The 17,533-nt window shown below is 51.8% G+C and overlaps 4 protein-coding genes across 4 annotated transcripts in view; 3 read left to right on the top strand and 1 right to left on the bottom strand.

Annotated features, from left to right (window-relative positions):
- The window catches only part of Gdpd3 (glycerophosphodiester phosphodiesterase domain containing 3), a 9,441-nt gene extending 7,949 nt beyond the window's left edge, over positions 1-1,492 (top strand). The window contains exon 10 of the mRNA XM_021169063.2: positions 1,297-1,492. Coding sequence (XP_021024722.1) covers positions 1,297-1,470 — 174 coding nt within the window. The 3' untranslated portion in view covers positions 1,471-1,492. The remainder of the gene's footprint in view (positions 1-1,296) is intronic.
- Positions 1,493-3,099: 1,607 nt separating this feature from the next.
- On the top strand, positions 3,100-6,418 carry Ypel3 (yippee like 3). The gene is given in 5 exon segments (XM_029479055.1): positions 3,100-3,648; positions 3,650-3,845; positions 3,946-3,989; positions 4,201-4,309; positions 5,935-6,418. Coding segments are annotated over 5 exon segments (471 nt in total). The 5' UTR covers positions 3,100-3,616; the 3' UTR covers positions 6,025-6,418.
- An 857-nt stretch (positions 6,419-7,275) lies between these two features.
- On the top strand, positions 7,276-11,220 carry Tbx6 (T-box transcription factor 6). The gene is made up of 8 exons (XM_021168695.2): positions 7,276-7,533; positions 7,622-7,856; positions 8,759-9,026; positions 9,119-9,265; positions 9,344-9,414; positions 10,440-10,513; positions 10,596-10,779; positions 10,853-11,220. The coding sequence occupies exons 1-8, from the start codon at positions 7,416-7,418 to the stop codon at positions 11,064-11,066; spliced, it is 1,311 nt and encodes a 436-aa protein (XP_021024354.1). The 5' UTR covers positions 7,276-7,415; the 3' UTR covers positions 11,067-11,220.
- A 556-nt stretch (positions 11,221-11,776) lies between these two features.
- The window catches only part of Ppp4c (protein phosphatase 4 catalytic subunit), a 6,889-nt gene continuing 1,132 nt past the window's right edge, over positions 11,777-17,533 (bottom strand). The window contains exons 3-9 of the mRNA XM_021166486.2: positions 14,959-15,010; positions 14,321-14,371; positions 14,054-14,155; positions 13,375-13,548; positions 13,158-13,284; positions 12,282-12,471; positions 11,777-12,201 (exon numbers count right to left, since the gene is read on the bottom strand). Of these exons, the coding sequence (XP_021022145.1) occupies positions 12,072-12,201; positions 12,282-12,471; positions 13,158-13,284; positions 13,375-13,548; positions 14,054-14,155; positions 14,321-14,371; positions 14,959-15,010 (826 nt within the window). The 3' untranslated portion in view covers positions 11,777-12,071. The remainder of the gene's footprint in view (positions 12,202-12,281; positions 12,472-13,157; positions 13,285-13,374; positions 13,549-14,053; positions 14,156-14,320; positions 14,372-14,958; positions 15,011-17,533) is intronic.

The following is a 17,533-nucleotide window of genomic DNA, read 5'->3' on the forward strand; positions in this document are numbered from 1 at the left end:
CTGTTGGCATCAGACCTATATGTGGTAAACAAACATATATGCAGACAAATCACTCTTACCTAGCCAACAAATACATTTTTTAATTTTAAAATAAAAAAAAAAAAAATGAAAAAAAAAAAAAAAAAAAAAAAAAAAAAAAAAAAAAAAAAAAAAAAAAAAAAAAAAAAAAACAGGTATAATGGTACATACCCGAAACCTGAGCACCAGAGATGGAAACAGGACAGAAGTCCAAGGTTCAAGAGTCTGAGGCCAACTTGGTTACATGAGACCCTAACAAGAGAAGAGAAGAAGAGAAGAGAAGAGAAGAGAAGAGAAGAGAAGAGAAGAGAAGAGTAGGAGAAGAGAGGGGAGGAGAGGGAAGGGAAAAGAGACCATAAATTATAAAATAATCAGTGATGGGCTTTTTATAACTTAAGACATATATTGCATGTATGGGGTGCACACCCCACACTGCCTGCCGAGGTCACAGGGTGTGTGTTGCAGGAGGCAGTCCTCTCCTTCCACCCTGTGGTTCCTGGGGATCTAGCGCAGCTCCTCAGGTGACTTTACCTGCTGAGTCAGGTCACTGGCCCCTGTTTGTGTTTTTGTTTGATTTGTTTTGTAGTACTGGGAATCAAACCCAGGGCTTTGCACATAAGAGGCCAGGGTTAAACCATTGAGCAACAGCCCCCAGCTCTTGGATTGTTTGTCACAGGTCTCATACAGCCCAGGCTGGCCCTTGAACTCCCTGTGTAACACAAGGTATCTTTGCATTCCTTTCCCTTCTATCTCGGTGCTATAAAAACAAACATAGTACCACCACACTACAACTTTACTTTTGTTCTTATTGAATTCCTTGTTTGTTTTGAGACAACGTTTCACTGTCAACTCTGGCTGGCCTAAAACTTACTATATAGACCTGGCCTAAAACTCGCAGAGATCCACTTCCTCTGCGTCCTGAGTTCTGAGACTGTTCCACTGCAAGCTCATGTAATTACGTGGTTTATGTATTTGTTTTTGAGGCCGAGGTTTACTAGATAACCCCGGCTGGCTGCTACTCTGTGTAGCCCAGATGGCCTCCCAAGTGCAGAGTTACAAACATGCACGGCCACACTTGGCTCCAAGATCCTATACTTAAGTTTTGACAGGAGCTGTGTTTAATAACCAATTTGGAAATTTCTAAAAAAGAGAACCATCAGCTCTCCAGGACACCGGTTCTGGGAGGTCTGTGCAGAAGGAGGGGCTGCCACCTCCTGGACGCCAAAGGAAGCTTTGGGTTGGTGTTTGGAAAGTAACCTGTTTTCTTCCGCTGTCCAGGTGTTATTTTGGTGTCTTAATGAAGAATCGGATTTTGAAGTGGCCTTCAGCTTGGGAGCCAATGGCGTCATGACCGATTACCCCACAGCCCTGAGACACTACCTGGACAAGCAGGAAGAAGAGACCCAGCCTCCTCAGCCTGAGGCCCTGTCCTGTCTTTCTCTTAAAAAATAAATAAATATTTTCCTGTCAGTAACATAGTTCATGGAACAAGGGGTTGGAGGGTCGATTCGGGAGGCTATAAAAGATGGCATTAGCGGCTGGGGATGGAACTTGGTGGTAGAAGGTTTGCATATACCATGAATGCAGCTCAGAGTTTACTGCAAGCAAGTGCACATAGCATCTTAGGGGAGATCAAGAAAGCCTGGGGTGAGCTGGGCCTAGGCTTAAACATCTTTAACCTCAGTACTTGGAAGGCAGAGGCAGGTGGATTTCTGTGAGTTATAATGCCAGGGCTACAAAGTGAGACTCTGCCCATTGACACCCCTGCAAATAAAAGCCTGGGGGTGTCAGTAGGCTGGCCCACTTGTTCCACTACATTCCAAACCCAGCAGAGTGGCACCACACCCTGTGCCAGCTTGGCCTCCACTCTAAAGCATGCTAACCCAAGCATCCTGGCCCTCGACTCTAGAGATTCAGAGATAAGTGGTTGTCCTGAAACCATTAAGAGACCCAGGCATATACAAGGGACTGAATTTCCTTATGTTACTGATGTTGGGCACCTCATGTGCTGAGCTGAACTGCAGCAGGCAGACAAGGATTAGCTCGCAGGCTCCCCCATGGTACCTGCTGTCTACTTTCTGATCTCCATCATTGGAACCTAGTTCATTTAATGAATATTCTCAGTGCAGCACTTTTCAAGCCTGCCGGTTCCTGGGACTCTGCAGTGAACAAAAGTCTAAGTATACCAGACACACGATTAAACAGACATTTTCACTGGGGTCAGACCTACAGAAACCTCGAGGCCAGGCATACCAGAGAATGCCTGGAGCAGATGATGCTCAGCAGTAGAGATTTTTAAAGCGTTAGTTCCTGGGAGTCTAATAGAAGGACACCTTTAGTTCTTCCCTTCTAACAGTCTGTTCCACGTGCTTGGGAAAAGTGAGAATTCCAACTTTGACTCTTACCATCTGGATAATCTCTGGAGAGGATCTCTTCTCCAAGCCTCAGGAAGCTGGTCAAATGGAGAAACTACAGGATTGTGAGACAGTGGTCAGTGGATAAACGAAGACAATTACGACTATTGCCCAGGGGTTTGCATACAGATAACACCCTCTTATTAGCCCCATGCCGGGTTAGGATCCTTGTCTCTTCGAGCACCAGAGATAGCAGAGCAGCAGAGGTGCAATCAGGCCCGGGTTAGCCTCTGGGTTAGGCTGCGAGTCGTAGCCGCATTTCCGGGCGAGACGGCTAGCGGGAGCCCGGAGCAGGGGGAAGGGCAGCCCAGCCTGCGCTGGCCGCCGTATGACGCGCCCCCTCATTTGCATGAGGCGCTCCGATTGGCCACGGCGGCCGCCGGGACAGGAGGCCGGCCCCCTCCCCCTCCCGCCGCAGCCGCGGCAGCAGCTGGTCTCGGTGTAAACAAGTCGAGGCGGCTGCGAACCGGGCCGGGGGGGACGGCGCCCATCAGGAGCGCCCCCCACTCCCAGGCCAGGCCACCCCGCGGACCGGGCCCTCCACGCGCCCAGGCGAGGTGAGGCCTGGATCGACGTCTCTGCGCGTCGCCCCGCGCCCCCGCCTCGCAAGCGAGGACTGCCCCTTCCCCCGCGCACGCCCCCATCCCCTCGCCCCAGGTGAGCCCCGGGGTCTCAGGTAAGGCTTGGCGATGCAGGTAAGATTCCCCTCAGCGGAGATGAGGCTCAGCGCCTGCAGGTAAAAACCCCTCCTCTCCCTAGGGGACCCTCTTCCTTTAGGGAGGCCTCCTGCCTCCTCCAGGTGAGAGACCCTTTCCCCAAGCGAACTCCATGTACCCCACATTTGCCCTATCACTAGTCCAAATAGCGTCCCAAGGACCAGTCAGTTTCTCCCCCCCCCACCCCCAATTCCTCAAAACTGAAAACTGGCAGCCCATCCACTCTGAAGCCCCTTCTTCACGTTTCAGATGCCAGTTCAGATGCCAGCTCAGCAGGGGTGAGGCCAGAAGCTGGTGGGTGACTCACCTAGAGCTCCTCCTAGCCTCAGTTTACCCGCTGATGCAACCTGAGGCCTTCTCAGTGAGTCAAAACTGAGATGACTCTGGTCCCTGGTGAGACTGCTGGCTCTAGGGAAAGGAGAGAGCAGCCAAGTGTGACAGAGTCCCCATAGTTCTGGGCTTGTCTACATGTGTGTGGCCTTAGTCCTGATCGTCTACCTCTCCTTCCTGGCAGGCACTGGGCTCCCTCTGCTCCCCGTGGGCCGCTCCCCGCGTGGGGCCACTGCCCTTGGCCCCCGCCATGGTGCGGATTTCAAAGCCCAAGACGTTTCAGGCCTACTTGGATGACTGTCACCGGAGGTATAGCTGTGCCCACTGCCGTGCTCACCTGGCCAACCACGACGACCTCATCTCCAAGGTAAGCAGGCCACATTTTAGTCTAGAATGGCAATGGGCTGCCTGGCAACTCCCCACCAATAGCCCTAACCCCCTCCTCTCGTCTCCCCACTACCCTCCAGTCCTTCCAGGGCAGTCAGGGACGTGCCTACCTCTTCAACTCTGTGTGAGTATTCATCTCCTTCCTCTCTTTTCCTGACCTCTGTTGTGACCTGTGACTCCCTGATATCATGCTGATATTCCCAGAGTCCCTTGTTTCTGACAGGAAGCCATGATCAGGCTCCTCTTAGAGGCTAAGACCAGACACTAAACATACTAGCTAGAGGGTGGCTCTGGGCTGCTGAGACCCTCCCTGGGACTACCCTTTGTCCCCACAGAGTGAATGTGGGCTGCGGGCCAGCAGAAGAGCGGGTGCTGCTGACAGGTCTTCATGCTGTCGCTGACATCCACTGTGAGAACTGCAAGACCACTTTGGGCTGGAAATATGTGAGTTTGAGATCTCTGACCCTAGGCTGACCTTTGACCTAACCTCATCCCTCTTCCTTGAAAGCATCTACCTTTGCCTTTCAGAGTACCAGTGGCCCAGCACAAACTGGTTTTCTTTCCCCAGTGACTGGAGGTTTGTCTATTGCAGGGCTTTGAGGGTGTTCTCTTCCCTCGAAGGATTTGCACCCCTGTCCTAGATGATTAGCATCATGTAGAATCACCATTTATCAATTGCTTATCTGCCGTGCATGTGAACACATGGCACATAGTCTCTCGATCATTACAGCTCTTCTGGTGGCAGAGTCTGTTACAGAAGACGAGGAGGTCTGAAGATGCTGGGACATTTGCCCAAGACCACATAACTAACACTGTAGCAATGTGGGAACTAAGGTCCCCAGATCTCTGCATAGCTCCTGTCGCTTCCGATGCTGTCTAGCATCTGATTTCACAACCTCAAGTCTCATTTCCTTACCTGGCATGGAAGCATAAAGCCACTACCTGGCACAGTAGATCATTGTGAGAGGGTCAGATTACACGTAACAAAGTTATTCCTTATACATTTGAGGATAGCATAGGGAACTGGGCACTTGGCATGTCTCTAGAAGCTGGATGCCCCATTGCAGAGACAGTCCTAATCTTACTTTACCTCCGACCCTGCCACAGATTTCCTGTGTGTCTTTGAACAGGTGGCTTGGCCCCTCTGAAATCCTAAAATATAGCCTAGACCAGAGGTTAAAAACTCAAATGTCAGCAGTGTGTGGTGGCGCACGCCTTTAATCTCAGCACTGAGGAAGCAGAGGCAGATAATGTCTGAGTTCTAGGCCGGCCTAGTGAGCTCCAGGACACCCAGGGCTATGTAGACCCTGTCTCAAAGTACAACAAAATCCTTCAAATGTCTCTAAGACCAAGGAGAGCCGGGCGTGGTGGCGCACGCCTTTAATCCCAGCACTTGGGAGGCAGAGGCAGGCAGATTTCTGAGTTCAAGGCCAACCTGGTCTACAGAGTGAGTTCCAGGACAGCCAGGACTGCACAGAGAAACCCTGTCTTGAAACCCCCCCCCCCAAAAAAAAAAGAGCAAGCAGATACTGTGGGTTTATAAATGGGTAGTGTAGATGTAGGGCAGAGAAAGCAGGCTGGGGCAAAATGAAGTGAGTATATATAGTTATCATTTAGTTGTAAGTTTTATTGTTTTTTTTTTTAATGTAGTGCTTATATTGAATCCAGGCCCTCCCACAAGCTAAACATTCCCAACTCCTAAAGTTGTTTATATTAAGCTCTCTGCTATCTAAACAAAACTACCTTAGGCTGAAATGGCCCTTAGGCCACCAGTTTGTAATCCTTGGACCATGAAATCTTGTAGGTACTTTCAAATCCTCCCTGTTGGAGCTGTCATTAATTTTCAGAACTCCCCGTGATTCAGAGTTCTCTCTCTCCCCAGTGAGGAACAGCCTTGTCTGGGCAGGCAGCTGAGCTTCTCTGGGCCACAGGGTGGTTTTTTTTGTTTTGTTTTTTTGTTTTTTGTTTTTTTCATATATAAAACAAGACCAATCGTATTCATTCCCAAAACCCCGTTGCCTAGTGGTAAAAGTCTTGTCTGTGCCTGGCAGCCCTTTCTCTCCTTCCAGGAGCAAGCCTTTGAGAGCAGCCAGAAGTACAAAGAGGGGAAATACATCATTGAACTCAACCACATGATCAAAGACAACGGCTGGGACTGACCTAGCTCCTGCCGCATGTGGCTTCAGCCTGGCCTGGCCGCCAGGGGGAGCCACTGGTTTCGCTCCTCCTGAAGGGAGCTCTGGACCCTCAGGGCCCCCACAGGGGAAGGACCCAGCTCCTGTACATATATTTTATTGCATGCACTGTGACCTTGGGGGGAGACAAAGAGGGGGATTGTACCCCCGCCCCCTGCACCTCCCTGCGATCTGGCTGGCTTGGATCTCATTTTTTAACCCCTTCCTGTCTTGCCTGTCCCATAGATAAGGCCTGTGTGCTGCTCTCATGGCCCCGGTGCACCACCTTTCTGTGAATCTCTCCCACTGGATCCCTCTTACCTGCAACGTGTCTGTTCTCGTTCTGTAGCGTTTGTAAATAATAAAACAGTGGAATGGAGACAGCCCCTGGTATACATGGAATACAGAGAGGGAACCTGGGATCCAAGTTCCTTCCCTATAGATGGGTTCCATTCAGAGCCCTCAGCAGGGGGGATGGAGTAGAAACAGTAGACCAAACAAATCTTGCTCCTGACATCTTGCCTATGTTAGTCCTGGCGTTCGTTCCTCGGGGTCAAGCTTCAGAGAAGACCACCAAATCTCTGGCTTTGCCGCCCCAGTCTGAACTACAATTCCCAGGGACCCCAACACAGCTTGCCTGTGGCCTTTGCGTGCGACTGGCGCGGTGCCTACTGGGAAGTGTAGTTGAAATGTTCTCGGCGTGAGACCTTGCGCTTTTTGCACGAGATACCATAGATTTGTAACTGTGCACGCCCCTCAACTTTTGAGACTTGGTGGAGGCTTTTCAGACTATAAACCAGGGAGGACTCTAGGCTTTAGTCCTCTGCCGCGGTCTCTTGAAGATGCCCGGTGTCTGGCGTATCAGCTCAGACATCAACCCTGCACTTGTCCTCGCGTTCACTTCGCAAGGCTAGTCCTCTAAGTGAAAAAAGGGAGGGGTCACCTTCCAGAAAGTCTGGGGCTTTAGGGTCTAACCCGGGATCCTAGGCTCGGTGCCAGGATCCAGATCCCACCCCTGCCCCCTAGCCGGTCTGCCCCCACCGTGGGAACGGAGACCAGCTGGCCGGAAGCGCCAAACTGCGTCCCTGTCCTAGCCCTAGGGATCAATCAGGCCGAGGAGTTAATTATGTAATGAGGGGGTAGGGGGTCGGGACTAGTGAAGCTGCGAGGGAGAGGGGAGGGTACCCAGGTATCCGGCCTCCTCTTGGACCCCTTCTAGGCCCCAGGGGTCTCCATTCCAGCCCACCTCCAGGGCCCCAAGGAGGGGAGGGGCTGTGATCTCTGGTTTGGAAGGGGCTGTGCTGTGAGCTATAAAGGGGGCATCCCTTAGACCCCGGATTCTAGCAACGGGACACAAGGCCAGAAGAAACTACAACATGTATCATCCACGAGAGTTGTACCCCTCCCTGGGGACTGGCTACCGTCTGGGACACCCCCAGCCTGGGGCAGACTCCACCTTCCCACCTGCCCTGACAGAGGGTTACCGCTACCCTGGTGAGCGGTTGGACTGGCTCTGGGTAAGGGGCAGGAAACTGGGAATGTGTGGCCCTCCCCTGGATCCTCATTCTTCCCACATCTCCAGATTTGGATACTTCTAAACTGGATTGCTTCCTCTCTGGGATTGAGGCAGCTCCCCACACTCTGGCTGCAGCCGCTCCTTTGCCCCTTCTCCCGTCTGCTCTGGGCCCCGAGACAGCACCGCCACCCCCAGAGGCCCTTCACTCGCTTCCTGGGGTCAGCCTGAGCTTGGAGAACCAGGAACTGTGGAAGGAATTCAGCGCTGTGGGCACAGAGATGATCATCACCAAGGCTGGCAGGTGAGGGATGGCCCAAGTCAGCTTTTAGAAAAGAGAATTCCTGGGACAAGAGCTAGGGTTAGGGGCCCCTCCAGGGCTAGGACAACCCAGACAGTAGAATCTAACTATGGCCTGACACTGTGACCCTGGACTAACAGGAGTTACACTGTGTCGAGCTTCAAGGATTAGGCTGGTGAGTTTGTGACTGGGTTTAGGAGCCATTCTATCAAGGGTCAGAGAGGTCAGGCTAGCTGGGTTGTAGATTGGCATGTGGCCTAACTCAGAAGCAGACAGCCTATGAGAAGGGTCAAGGACCAGTCAGTGACCAGTGTGGGAGAATCTGTCCAGGATCAGGGGCCATGTGTGACTAAGTCCCAGCTCACCCTGAAGGAAGGTGATTGCCCACCATGTGAGCTCTGGCAAGGTCTCTAAGGCCTGAACCCCAGGATAAATCCTGTTCCCAGGGCCTAGCACCTATTATTTCTGAAGAAAGTTAGTCTTTGCTGCCACAGAGGTCAGTGCTGCACCAAGGTAGGGAGCAAGAGGGTCCTAAGGCTTCAGGAAGAAAATAGTTACCATTGTCTCTGCAAAGAGAGTTACAGGGGACAGGGGTCAGGAGCCTGGACAGGACATGGCAAGGGCTCTGAGACAGAATTGTACCACGTTGTAACTAGAATGGAGAGAGTGAAGGGGCGAGTGGGGAGGAGATTAACCTGCTCCGGCCTGTCAGAACCCCTAACCTGTCTGTCCCCTTTGCCCATCTGTACAATGGCTCTTAGACTCTGCTGGAGAACCTAATTACACCTCTCTGGCTTTACCGTACCAAAACTGAGGTGCCTATTGCTAGTTCCTTCACTGATGCTGGCCTCACAGCTGGCAGAGGGTAGCTCCAGGCCTCTCCTCCTTCCCCTTCCCCTGTGCAGGCGCATGTTCCCTGCTTGCCGAGTATCAGTCACTGGCCTGGACCCAGAGGCCCGCTACTTGTTTCTTCTGGATGTGGTTCCAGTGGATGGGGCCCGATACCGCTGGCAGGGCCAGCACTGGGAGCCCAGTGGCAAGGCTGAGCCCCGCCTACCCGACCGTGTCTACATTCACCCTGACTCTCCTGCCACTGGTGCCCACTGGATGCGGCAGCCCGTATCCTTCCATCGTGTTAAGCTCACCAACAGCACACTGGACCCCCATGGCCACGTGAGGCCCAGGCTGGGACTCCTTGGTGGGGTGTTAGGGTGGTAATGGGAGGAAGGTGAAGGCTGGGAGTCACCTCGTTTCTTCCCTCCCAGCTGATCTTGCACTCGATGCACAAGTACCAGCCTCGCATCCACCTGGTGAGAGCCACCCAACTATGCAGCCAACACTGGGGGGGTGTGGCCTCCTTCCGATTTCCTGAGACCACATTCATCTCTGTGACAGCCTACCAGAACCCTAGGGTGAGTGGCCTTGCTTGAGGGAGGGTCAGTGACTGTCGCCCAGGCTTCAGGGGCTTTGACCTGCGTGTGTGTCCTCAGATCACACAGCTGAAGATCGCAGCCAATCCCTTTGCCAAAGGTTTCCGAGAAAATGGCAGAAACTGTAAGAGGTGGGCATCATTCATTCAGTGAGTGTTTACTAATCATTGTGTGCTGGGCACTAGGAACACGATGGTAAGTAAAAACATGTGTCCACTCTTTTTTTTTTTTTTCCCAAGACAGGGTTTCTCTGTGTAGCCCTGGCTGTCCTGGAACTCACTCTGTAGACCAAGCTGGCCTCGAACTCAGAAATCCGCCTACCTCTGCCTCCCAAGTGCTGGGACTAAAGGCGTGCGCCACCACTGCACGGCTCTATCCACTCAATTCAACAATTACTTAAGCTTGCTCAGTCCTCATACAATTGGTAGACTAGCCGGCAGAGCAGACAAAAATGAGAGACTATACAATTCTAACAGCAATAAGGCCTGCAAAAGATGGCAAGACCTGGAGGGAAACTGGAGAAAAGGCGCCGAAGGACAATGGATAAAGGCCTTTGGGAAGGGGAGGGAAGTGAGTGTCTGGGGAAAAGACATGTGCAAAGGCCCCGAGGCAGAAGTGAGGCTGCAGAGTGAAGAGAGGCCAGCCAATGCTTACCGAGGAAGGACTTGGGCATCTCTTCCAAGTACAACCCCTGAGAGCTGACCTAGCCCTGGGAGAGCTGCTAGTCTATCCCAAAAGACAGTGACTGGTTCACTAGCTCAAATACGGAGAGAGCTATGACATGCTGTGAGGGAGGTGTGTGATGCCACAGAAGGTCAGGGAGGCCTTCCTGGAAGGAGTATAGATTGTCAGGTGCTAAAGGGCTGTGGGGCAGCTATGAAGTTGGGTGGATACTGGACTTTGCTGCCAGGAAGGGGCTTTCTCAGATTCTAAATACCCAACGAGGAAAGAAAGCACTAAAGAACCAAGTTACAAGTCTGAGAGGAACCTGGGCTCTGCTGCTTTTTAGTGGCTTCTCTGGTCTTCAGTTCCTTATCTGTAAAATGGGTATAATATAGCACCTGCCCACAGGGTGCCTGGGAGGGTGGAATATCTGGCACCTGGTAAGTACTATTAGTGCCATCATCATCACATCATCACCATCATCATTCCCCAGGGAGCGGGATGCCCGTGTGAAGAGGAAACTTCGGGGCCCAGAGCCAGTGGCCACAGAGGCCTGTGGGAGTGGGGGTGAGTGTTGTCCTTGGTGGCATGGGGCCAAACCTGATACATGGAACTCCCCTAACCAACCTGTGCTCTTTTTTCTCCTCAGATACACCAGGGGGTCCCTGTGACTCCACCCTGGGTGGGGACATTCGGGACTCAGATCCAGAGCAGGCCCCAACCCCCCGGGAAGCTACTTCTGCCTCAGCTCCTCCATGTGGGGGCCCCAGTGCCGAGGCCTACCTCCTACACCCTGCCGCTTTTCATGGCGCCCCCAGTCACCTACCAGCCAGGTAAGGTGAAGGGCAGAGGGCTGGGGGCTCCAGGAGGGGGCCTTCTGTTCTCATACCTCTCTCCTGTGACTAGGACCCCCAGCTTCGCTGAGGCTCCAGACCCTGGGCGCCCAGCCCCCTACTCAGCTGCATTTCTGGACTTACAGCCTGGACCAGGGGGCTCTGCCTATCAGGCGGCTCCGTCTGTACCATCCTTTGCCCCACACTTCATCCAAGGGGGTCCCTTTCCTCTACCGTACCCAGGACCTGGAGGTTATCTGGACATGGGATCCAAGCCAATGTACTGAGCCTCGATGTAGTAACCCTATGCCATCTTCCCTTGATCCTCCAGCTCCCTCCCCCCAGCCTGGTAGCATCCACATTGAAGTGGTACCTCCCTCCCCCCCACCAAATGGCTGGCTTGGGCCTCTCTTCTACCCTTTAGTTCACACCTTGATTTCACTCCACCCCCTCTGGCTTCAAAGCTCAGGCAAGGCGGCTCTGAGTCCAGCTGGGGCCTGCTTCCCCTCAGCTCTCACCTTAGTGCGAATGGAGGGAGCCTCTGCCTGGCCAAATGGGGCTTCCAGCTCAGTACCCCCACCTCCTGGGGGCCTTGTTACTAGTGCAAGCCACGCCAATTTGTTCTCAGGATAAGAGTATTTTTGTTAATAAAACTCCAAAGACATTAGTGCTCAGGAAACTTGAGCTAATGGTGTTGGCCCTGGGTGGGGCTGGGGGAGCCACAGCTTAAAGGCCCAGCTGCTTGCCCTGCCCTTGTGGCTAAGAAAGTGCCTGCTCTGGGCTGTCTGTCCCCTTCAAGATGGAAAAGCTTCCTCACAATGGTTGCTTTAAGAATCAAGGCTGTCCAAGAACCTAGATTTCATGAAGCACTAAGGAAGCCTTTGGGAAAGATTAGAAGATTAGCAGACGGAGCCTCAAGGTTCCGGGCCCAACGGACAAGCAGAGCAGGTCTCTATGTCCACCCCAACCAAACCTGACAGAACCTAAGTCTATTTTTTTCTTTTATTAGAATTTTTTTCTTTTTTTCTCAAAATGTTTTATCTAAAAACAAAAACAAACAAAAAAAGAAAAAAGAAAGGAAGAAAAAAAAAAAGGAAAAAAGAAAAAAATGACTGAAAACTTCATGGATCAAGTGGGAGAAAGGAGAGGAAGCCAGGAGCCAAGGCTCCACCTCTCCAGAGCAAGTCCGCACCCTGGGGCGAGCAAAGCCAGGCAGCCCCTCAGACCCAGCCTCCGACTGGGCAGAGGGCAGTCACAGTGGTCCAAGGGCCAAAGGGGCTGGGGCCAAGGAGTCACAGGAAATAGTCGGCCACTGGCTTTTTGGAGGGGATGCCACGTGTCTCTTGGGGTGCAGCCTCGAAGATGATGAAATCTTTCTGGAGGTGCTCATCCAGTTCTAAGATGGCTGCCACATTGCCACAGCTGGATTTAAGAAAAGTACAGTTAACAATGGTTGGCGCAGATATCTACCCTCACCCAGGCTCCTGGCCTTGCCAGCTTACCGGTAGCAGTAATTAGGCGCTGACCACACAGTAAGCACGGTCTCATTGAAGTGCCACTTGTAGCCTTCCATCACTAATTGGTGGGCACGGCAGATCATATCAATGTCGTTAGCTGCATTGAACTGGGCGACCACGTCACTGCCAAACAGGTAACCTGCCCCGCGGGGGCTCACTCCCCAGCCTGTTGTGTCTGAGACAAGACAAGGACAGTGTGTGGGCTCCTCTGGTTGTCTATTATAACAAGGAATTAAAAGCCTGTGCATCTTTCCTCATTAAGCAGAGGCTTGTTCTAGGGGATCTGGGAGACAGGATAGCAAATGCTAGAACAGAGAAGCTCTAAGGAGAAAAAAATGCCCAGAGAACCATTATGATCAAGGTTTGCTCCTGGCAGTAAGGTCATTTTCTGCCACACAGGGCAGTCTGGAAAAACACTGATGGGATTAGAGGGTATGCTTAGGACTGGTACTCAGAAAGCCTGGCTTTAAATCTCTATTCTGCCAGAACTAGAGGGAACAGTACACCATACAAAGGAACCCTCAGGGGCCATCGTTCTAGGGGACCAGGCTCACCTGCAAAGAAGCTATTGTCAAGTCTATGACCTTTCCCACCCAGGGAGCCAATGACTTCACCCTGAACAGATCTTCTGAGCCACGAAAACTCATGAGCCAAGCTACTGTAGGCCTGAGCACACCAACATCCATGGTTTGTGCTCTTTATGGAGCATCCAGCCAGGCAAGAGGAACAAAAAAGCCAGTGTGGACCAACTTTGCCCTCCTCTCCCCAAACTATCCTGGCCTGACTCTTCTTTCTTCATACACCTGCTTAAATCCCGTCCCCACAAGCAAAAGGTAACGCCAGCTGAGGTACTGCCCTCACCTTCAGGGTCAGACCACAGGAGGTCACACATGGGTCCATCATGGGGTACCTCTTGCTTTCGGTCAATCGTCCGGATCTGGTCCAAGGTCTGGATGGAAGGGGAAAGACCTCCGTGCACACAGAAGATCTACAAGGGAAAGTAGTATCAGAGAAAGGGAGGTGGAAGCCCAGAGACCCACCACTGCCCCACCCCTGAGGAGATCCACAGCCAACCTACCTTGCCATCAATGATGGCAGACAGGCTGAGGTAGTCAAAGATCTCAGTACAGTAGCGCCATACAGTCACTGAACCATATTTCCGTAAGCACTCATCATAGAACCCATAGACCTGGGTAATCTGGCGACTCTCATGATTGCCCCGGATCAAAGTGATTCTGTCAGGATAGCGAACCTAGGGGTGCATCAAGCCAGGGCTGGTTCTAGTTTGTTTCCCACTTAACCCCTCCCAATTGTCTATCAGCCTCACTCAGCCCTCACCATGCTCTGTGTAGCCCAGACTCCTGCTGCCTCTGACATAATCACGACATCCCTGCCTCATAGGCTCCTGGAGCTTTTTCTAGAGATGCACTCACTACAAAGCTAGTGGTTCCTCACTGCTGGACTCAGACTCCAAGCCTTGCACCTTATCCCCACCCCACTGTGGCCCCTCACCAATGAATTCTCCCAGTTTATTCAATTTCTGCTGCTTCCTGAACACAGCCTCTGTCTACTTCCCAGAACTCACATCACCAGCCTCTTCAAGGGCTCAGGAGTTGGCCCCACTCATGGCAGCAGTCATGACCAGCCCCGCTAAGCACACAGTCCACAGCCACAGCAAAGTTCCAAGGTGACAGGAAAGGTGATGAGGGCAGCAAGTAGTGGCCAAGGCTCAGGCTCCAGGGGCCAAGGGTCCTCACCTTAAGAGCCAGCAGGAGGAGGAAGGTTTCAACACTGTAGAAACCACGGTCCACAAAGTCTCCCATGAAGAGGTAGTTGGTCTCAGGGACATCGCCACCTACCTGGGAGGAGGGATATGGCTCTGCTTGGCCCCAAACTATCTCCTCCCACTGCAAGGCCAAAGAACTGAGCCCCTTCTGTCACCCAAAGCCCATGCAACCTAAGTCCTGTCAATGATCATATCTTCTAGATATGCCAGTTTACAGGCGCAGTGCTCCCTAACTCACTCTGAACAGCTCCTTGAGGTCATAGAATTGTCCATGGATGTCACCGCACACCTGGAAAAGATGAACGTGGGTAGTCAGAGCAGACAAGACACAAACCCTGTGTTCCTAGAGGCCACTCTTCAAAACACTGTTACCTTCCATGCCAGCTAAGGCTGTGTCACTCCATCTCAGGACTAAAATCCCACCCTCTAGCCCCAAGTGAGCCTGTTGTGGTGTCATCTATCATCCTACCCTGCTCTGGTGCAGGAGATGTGTGTTTCCTGGCAGACTCCCAGCTTCAAAGGACTGGCTCCATCTCTGTTTGCCCATATGCCCAGCAGAGTGACCAGCACACAGCCATTGAGCCACAGACTAGGATCGTTTACCAAATCAAATTCTTCCTCCTTGGCCACGAGCATCCCCATGATAAATCAAAATTCCTTCAGCACCCTTTCTTTTCTTGTAGTCTTGAGGCTAAAGCCCAGGGTCTCTCTCATACACACTGGGAAAGCATCCAACTGCTAAGCTGCAAGCTCTGCTCACCATCTAATTCTTGTATCGAGGCTCACCTGAAGACTGAGGAGCAGCAGAGACCTGGAGGTTCTAGCCTCTCATAAACTTAGGACTAAGTCAGGCTCCAAAGGACACAGAGTACTCACTGTGACTGGCGAGTCCACCCTCTGCACGTTGCTCTCTTCTACCAAGATCTCTCTGGAGACAGGAGAAGACCAGGGTCACCACAGCCAGGCCAGCCCAGCCCAATTCCTGACCTTTTTTGGAGGGAGGGAGGACATGAGGTTGTCCTTGAACCTCCGTGGGACAGAAGTATGCACTGTCCTCATGATTTTGGTCAAAAGCACCAACCCCTACCTCTCAACCCCTACCTCTACCACTCAACCCCTGCTCACGGCTCCTTGTTGCCAACTGGACAGAGTCCAAGTTCTCACCCCTACCCCCAGTTAAGCCCCTCCAAGCAGGCTGGGCCATTTTCAGCCTAGACGGTCCCCGTGGTCACTTCTCATGAGCACAGCACACAGTCCTGAGAGGGAGGTCCCTCCCTCCCCTCAGAACACTGAGCCTGGCCTCACTCCCTTCCCCACACTCCCCGCAGTGAGGGTGAGACCTCCAGCAGGCACAAGGATCCCAGATGCACCTTCAAAGGAATATGCTGTTCCTTCCCTGTCAGCACTGTGGTCATTTGTTCTGGAGACGGAGCCTCATTATGTATCCTTGGCTTGCCTGGATGTGTAACTTGATGTGTAAACCAGGCTAGTCTCAAGAAATCTGCCTGTCTGCGTCTGCCTCATGTGTACTGGGATTAAAAGGATTGCGGCACTGTAACAGGAATTTACAGCTAAGAAATGGGCTGTGGTGTAGTTTTTTTCTTTTTGCTACTTTGTAGGTTCTTCTAACAATATCTTCCCTGGCTCAGCTCAGCACTGTCTTTTCTACCCCTACTCCTGTGATGATTTCCACAAAGACCTCCTAGAATGGTGGCAGATCAAGCTGGAAACTTGCTGAACCAGGAATCCAATTTCCAGAGGAGCAACACCAGACTCTTCCACAGGCCTCAAATCAATACCAGGAACACACACGTGGGATGCCAGCACTTGGTAGGTAAGGCAGAAAGATCCAGGTTATACTTGGCTCTATAGCAAGTTCAAGGCCTAAGATGTGGGTTCCTCTTTACAGTCAGACATGATGGATGGCATGGTGGTAGAAGCAAAGGATTCCAGTCTCCAAATCAGCCTAAGAGACAGTGAGATCCTGTCTCCAAAACAAAGACTTCAAACCAAACAGCGCTAGAGATGTAGCTCAGCAAGAGAAAGCAAACCAGGACACCAGCGGCCACGTCCTCAGTGGGTAACCTGCATCAAGTCACTGGCTTCCTACTCCGTAAAAAGAAACCATCACTCGAGAGAGAGAGACGGATGCATCTCTTTGGGTTCAAGGCCAGCTAGGGTACATGAGAGGACAGACAGGCACACACCCATATTCTCCCGGCCTCACAGAACTGGTGGGGAAGGGTAAGGAGCAGGTTACTATCCATTAAACAGGGTGGAAGTCACACTGCAAGTTACCAGCCTCAACTGTTACCTACCTACTCCCACCCTATCTGAATTTTCCTTCTCACAGTGCTGTTAGCTGGTCAAAAGCATATCTTTCAAGGTCTACCTTTTCTTTTTTTTTTATTTTTTTTTTATTTTCGAGACAGGGTTTCTCTGTATAGCCCTGGCTGTCCTGGAACTCACTTTGTAGACCCGGTTGGCCTCGAACTCAGAAATCCACCTGCCTCTGTCTCCCGATTAAAGTCTAAAGTCGTGTGCCACCACACCCAGCTGGTCTGGTCTACCTTTTCTTAGAAGCACCTTGGTTACTGGAGGGTGGTATCACATGTCTTTAATCCCTGCACTTGAGAGGCAGAGGTGTGGGGGGGGGGGAGAGAAAATCTATGAGTTCAAGGTCAGCCTGGTCTACAGAGTGAATTAAAAGACAAGGCAGGGCTACACAGAGAAACCCTGTCTCAGAAAAAAACCAAACCAAACACCACCACCCCACCCATCCCCCGCCAAGTTTCAGCTAGCTTCAATCTTTGAATACCATCTCATAACTTACAACATCATGCTAAATTCACTTACTGCGCAGACTAAATGGTCACAACTGTTTTACTCAACACAACTTGTTCCATTTTACTGACTCCTAAGACACTTCAAAATCAACACCACACAAAGTGGCAGAGCTCAGACTCAAACCCACAGTCACTGCACCCCAAACTGGGATCCTGACTTATAACTTCCTTCTACTTCCCGGAGAACTCTGCCTCTCTCCATATCCATATCACGCTTAACTCTTTTTTTTGCTTCATTTCCTGAGCCAGAGTCTCATGTTGTGGCCTTGACCTAGCTTAGGATGACCCTAAACCCCTCATTTTCCTTTCTTGGCATCCCAAGGGCTTGGGAGGGGCTGTTGAGAGGGGCTGGAGATAGCTCAATGGTTAACAGCACTGACTGCTCTTCTGAAGGTTCTGAGTTCAAATCCCAGCAACCACATGGTGGCTCACAACCATCAGTAATGGTATCTGATGCCCTCTTCTGGTGTGTCTGAGGACAGCTACAGTTTACTTACATAAAAATAATAAAGCCGGGCCTGGTGGCGCACGCCTTTAATCCCAGCACTCGGGAGGCAGAGGCAGGCGGATTTCTGAGTTCGAGGCCAGCCTGGTCTAAAAAGTGA

The sequence above is a fragment of the Mus caroli genome, chromosome 7, assembly GCF_900094665.2.
Source record: "Mus caroli chromosome 7, CAROLI_EIJ_v1.1, whole genome shotgun sequence".
In the NCBI taxonomy this organism is placed as follows: domain Eukaryota; kingdom Metazoa; phylum Chordata; class Mammalia; order Rodentia; family Muridae; genus Mus; species Mus caroli.

Excerpts from the sequence above, each read along its gene's own strand:
- Tbx6 (XM_021168695.2), top strand. The coding sequence starts at position 7,416 with ATGTATCATCCACGAGAGTTGTACCCCTCCCTGGGGACTGGCTACCGT. Across the intron at positions 7,857-8,758 it reads ATCATCACCAAGGCTGGCAG|GCGCATGTTCCCTGCTTGCC; the intron begins GTGAGGGATGGC and ends TCCCCTGTGCAG. Across the intron at positions 9,266-9,343 it reads CAGCCTACCAGAACCCTAGG|ATCACACAGCTGAAGATCGC; the intron begins GTGAGTGGCCTT and ends GTGTGTCCTCAG.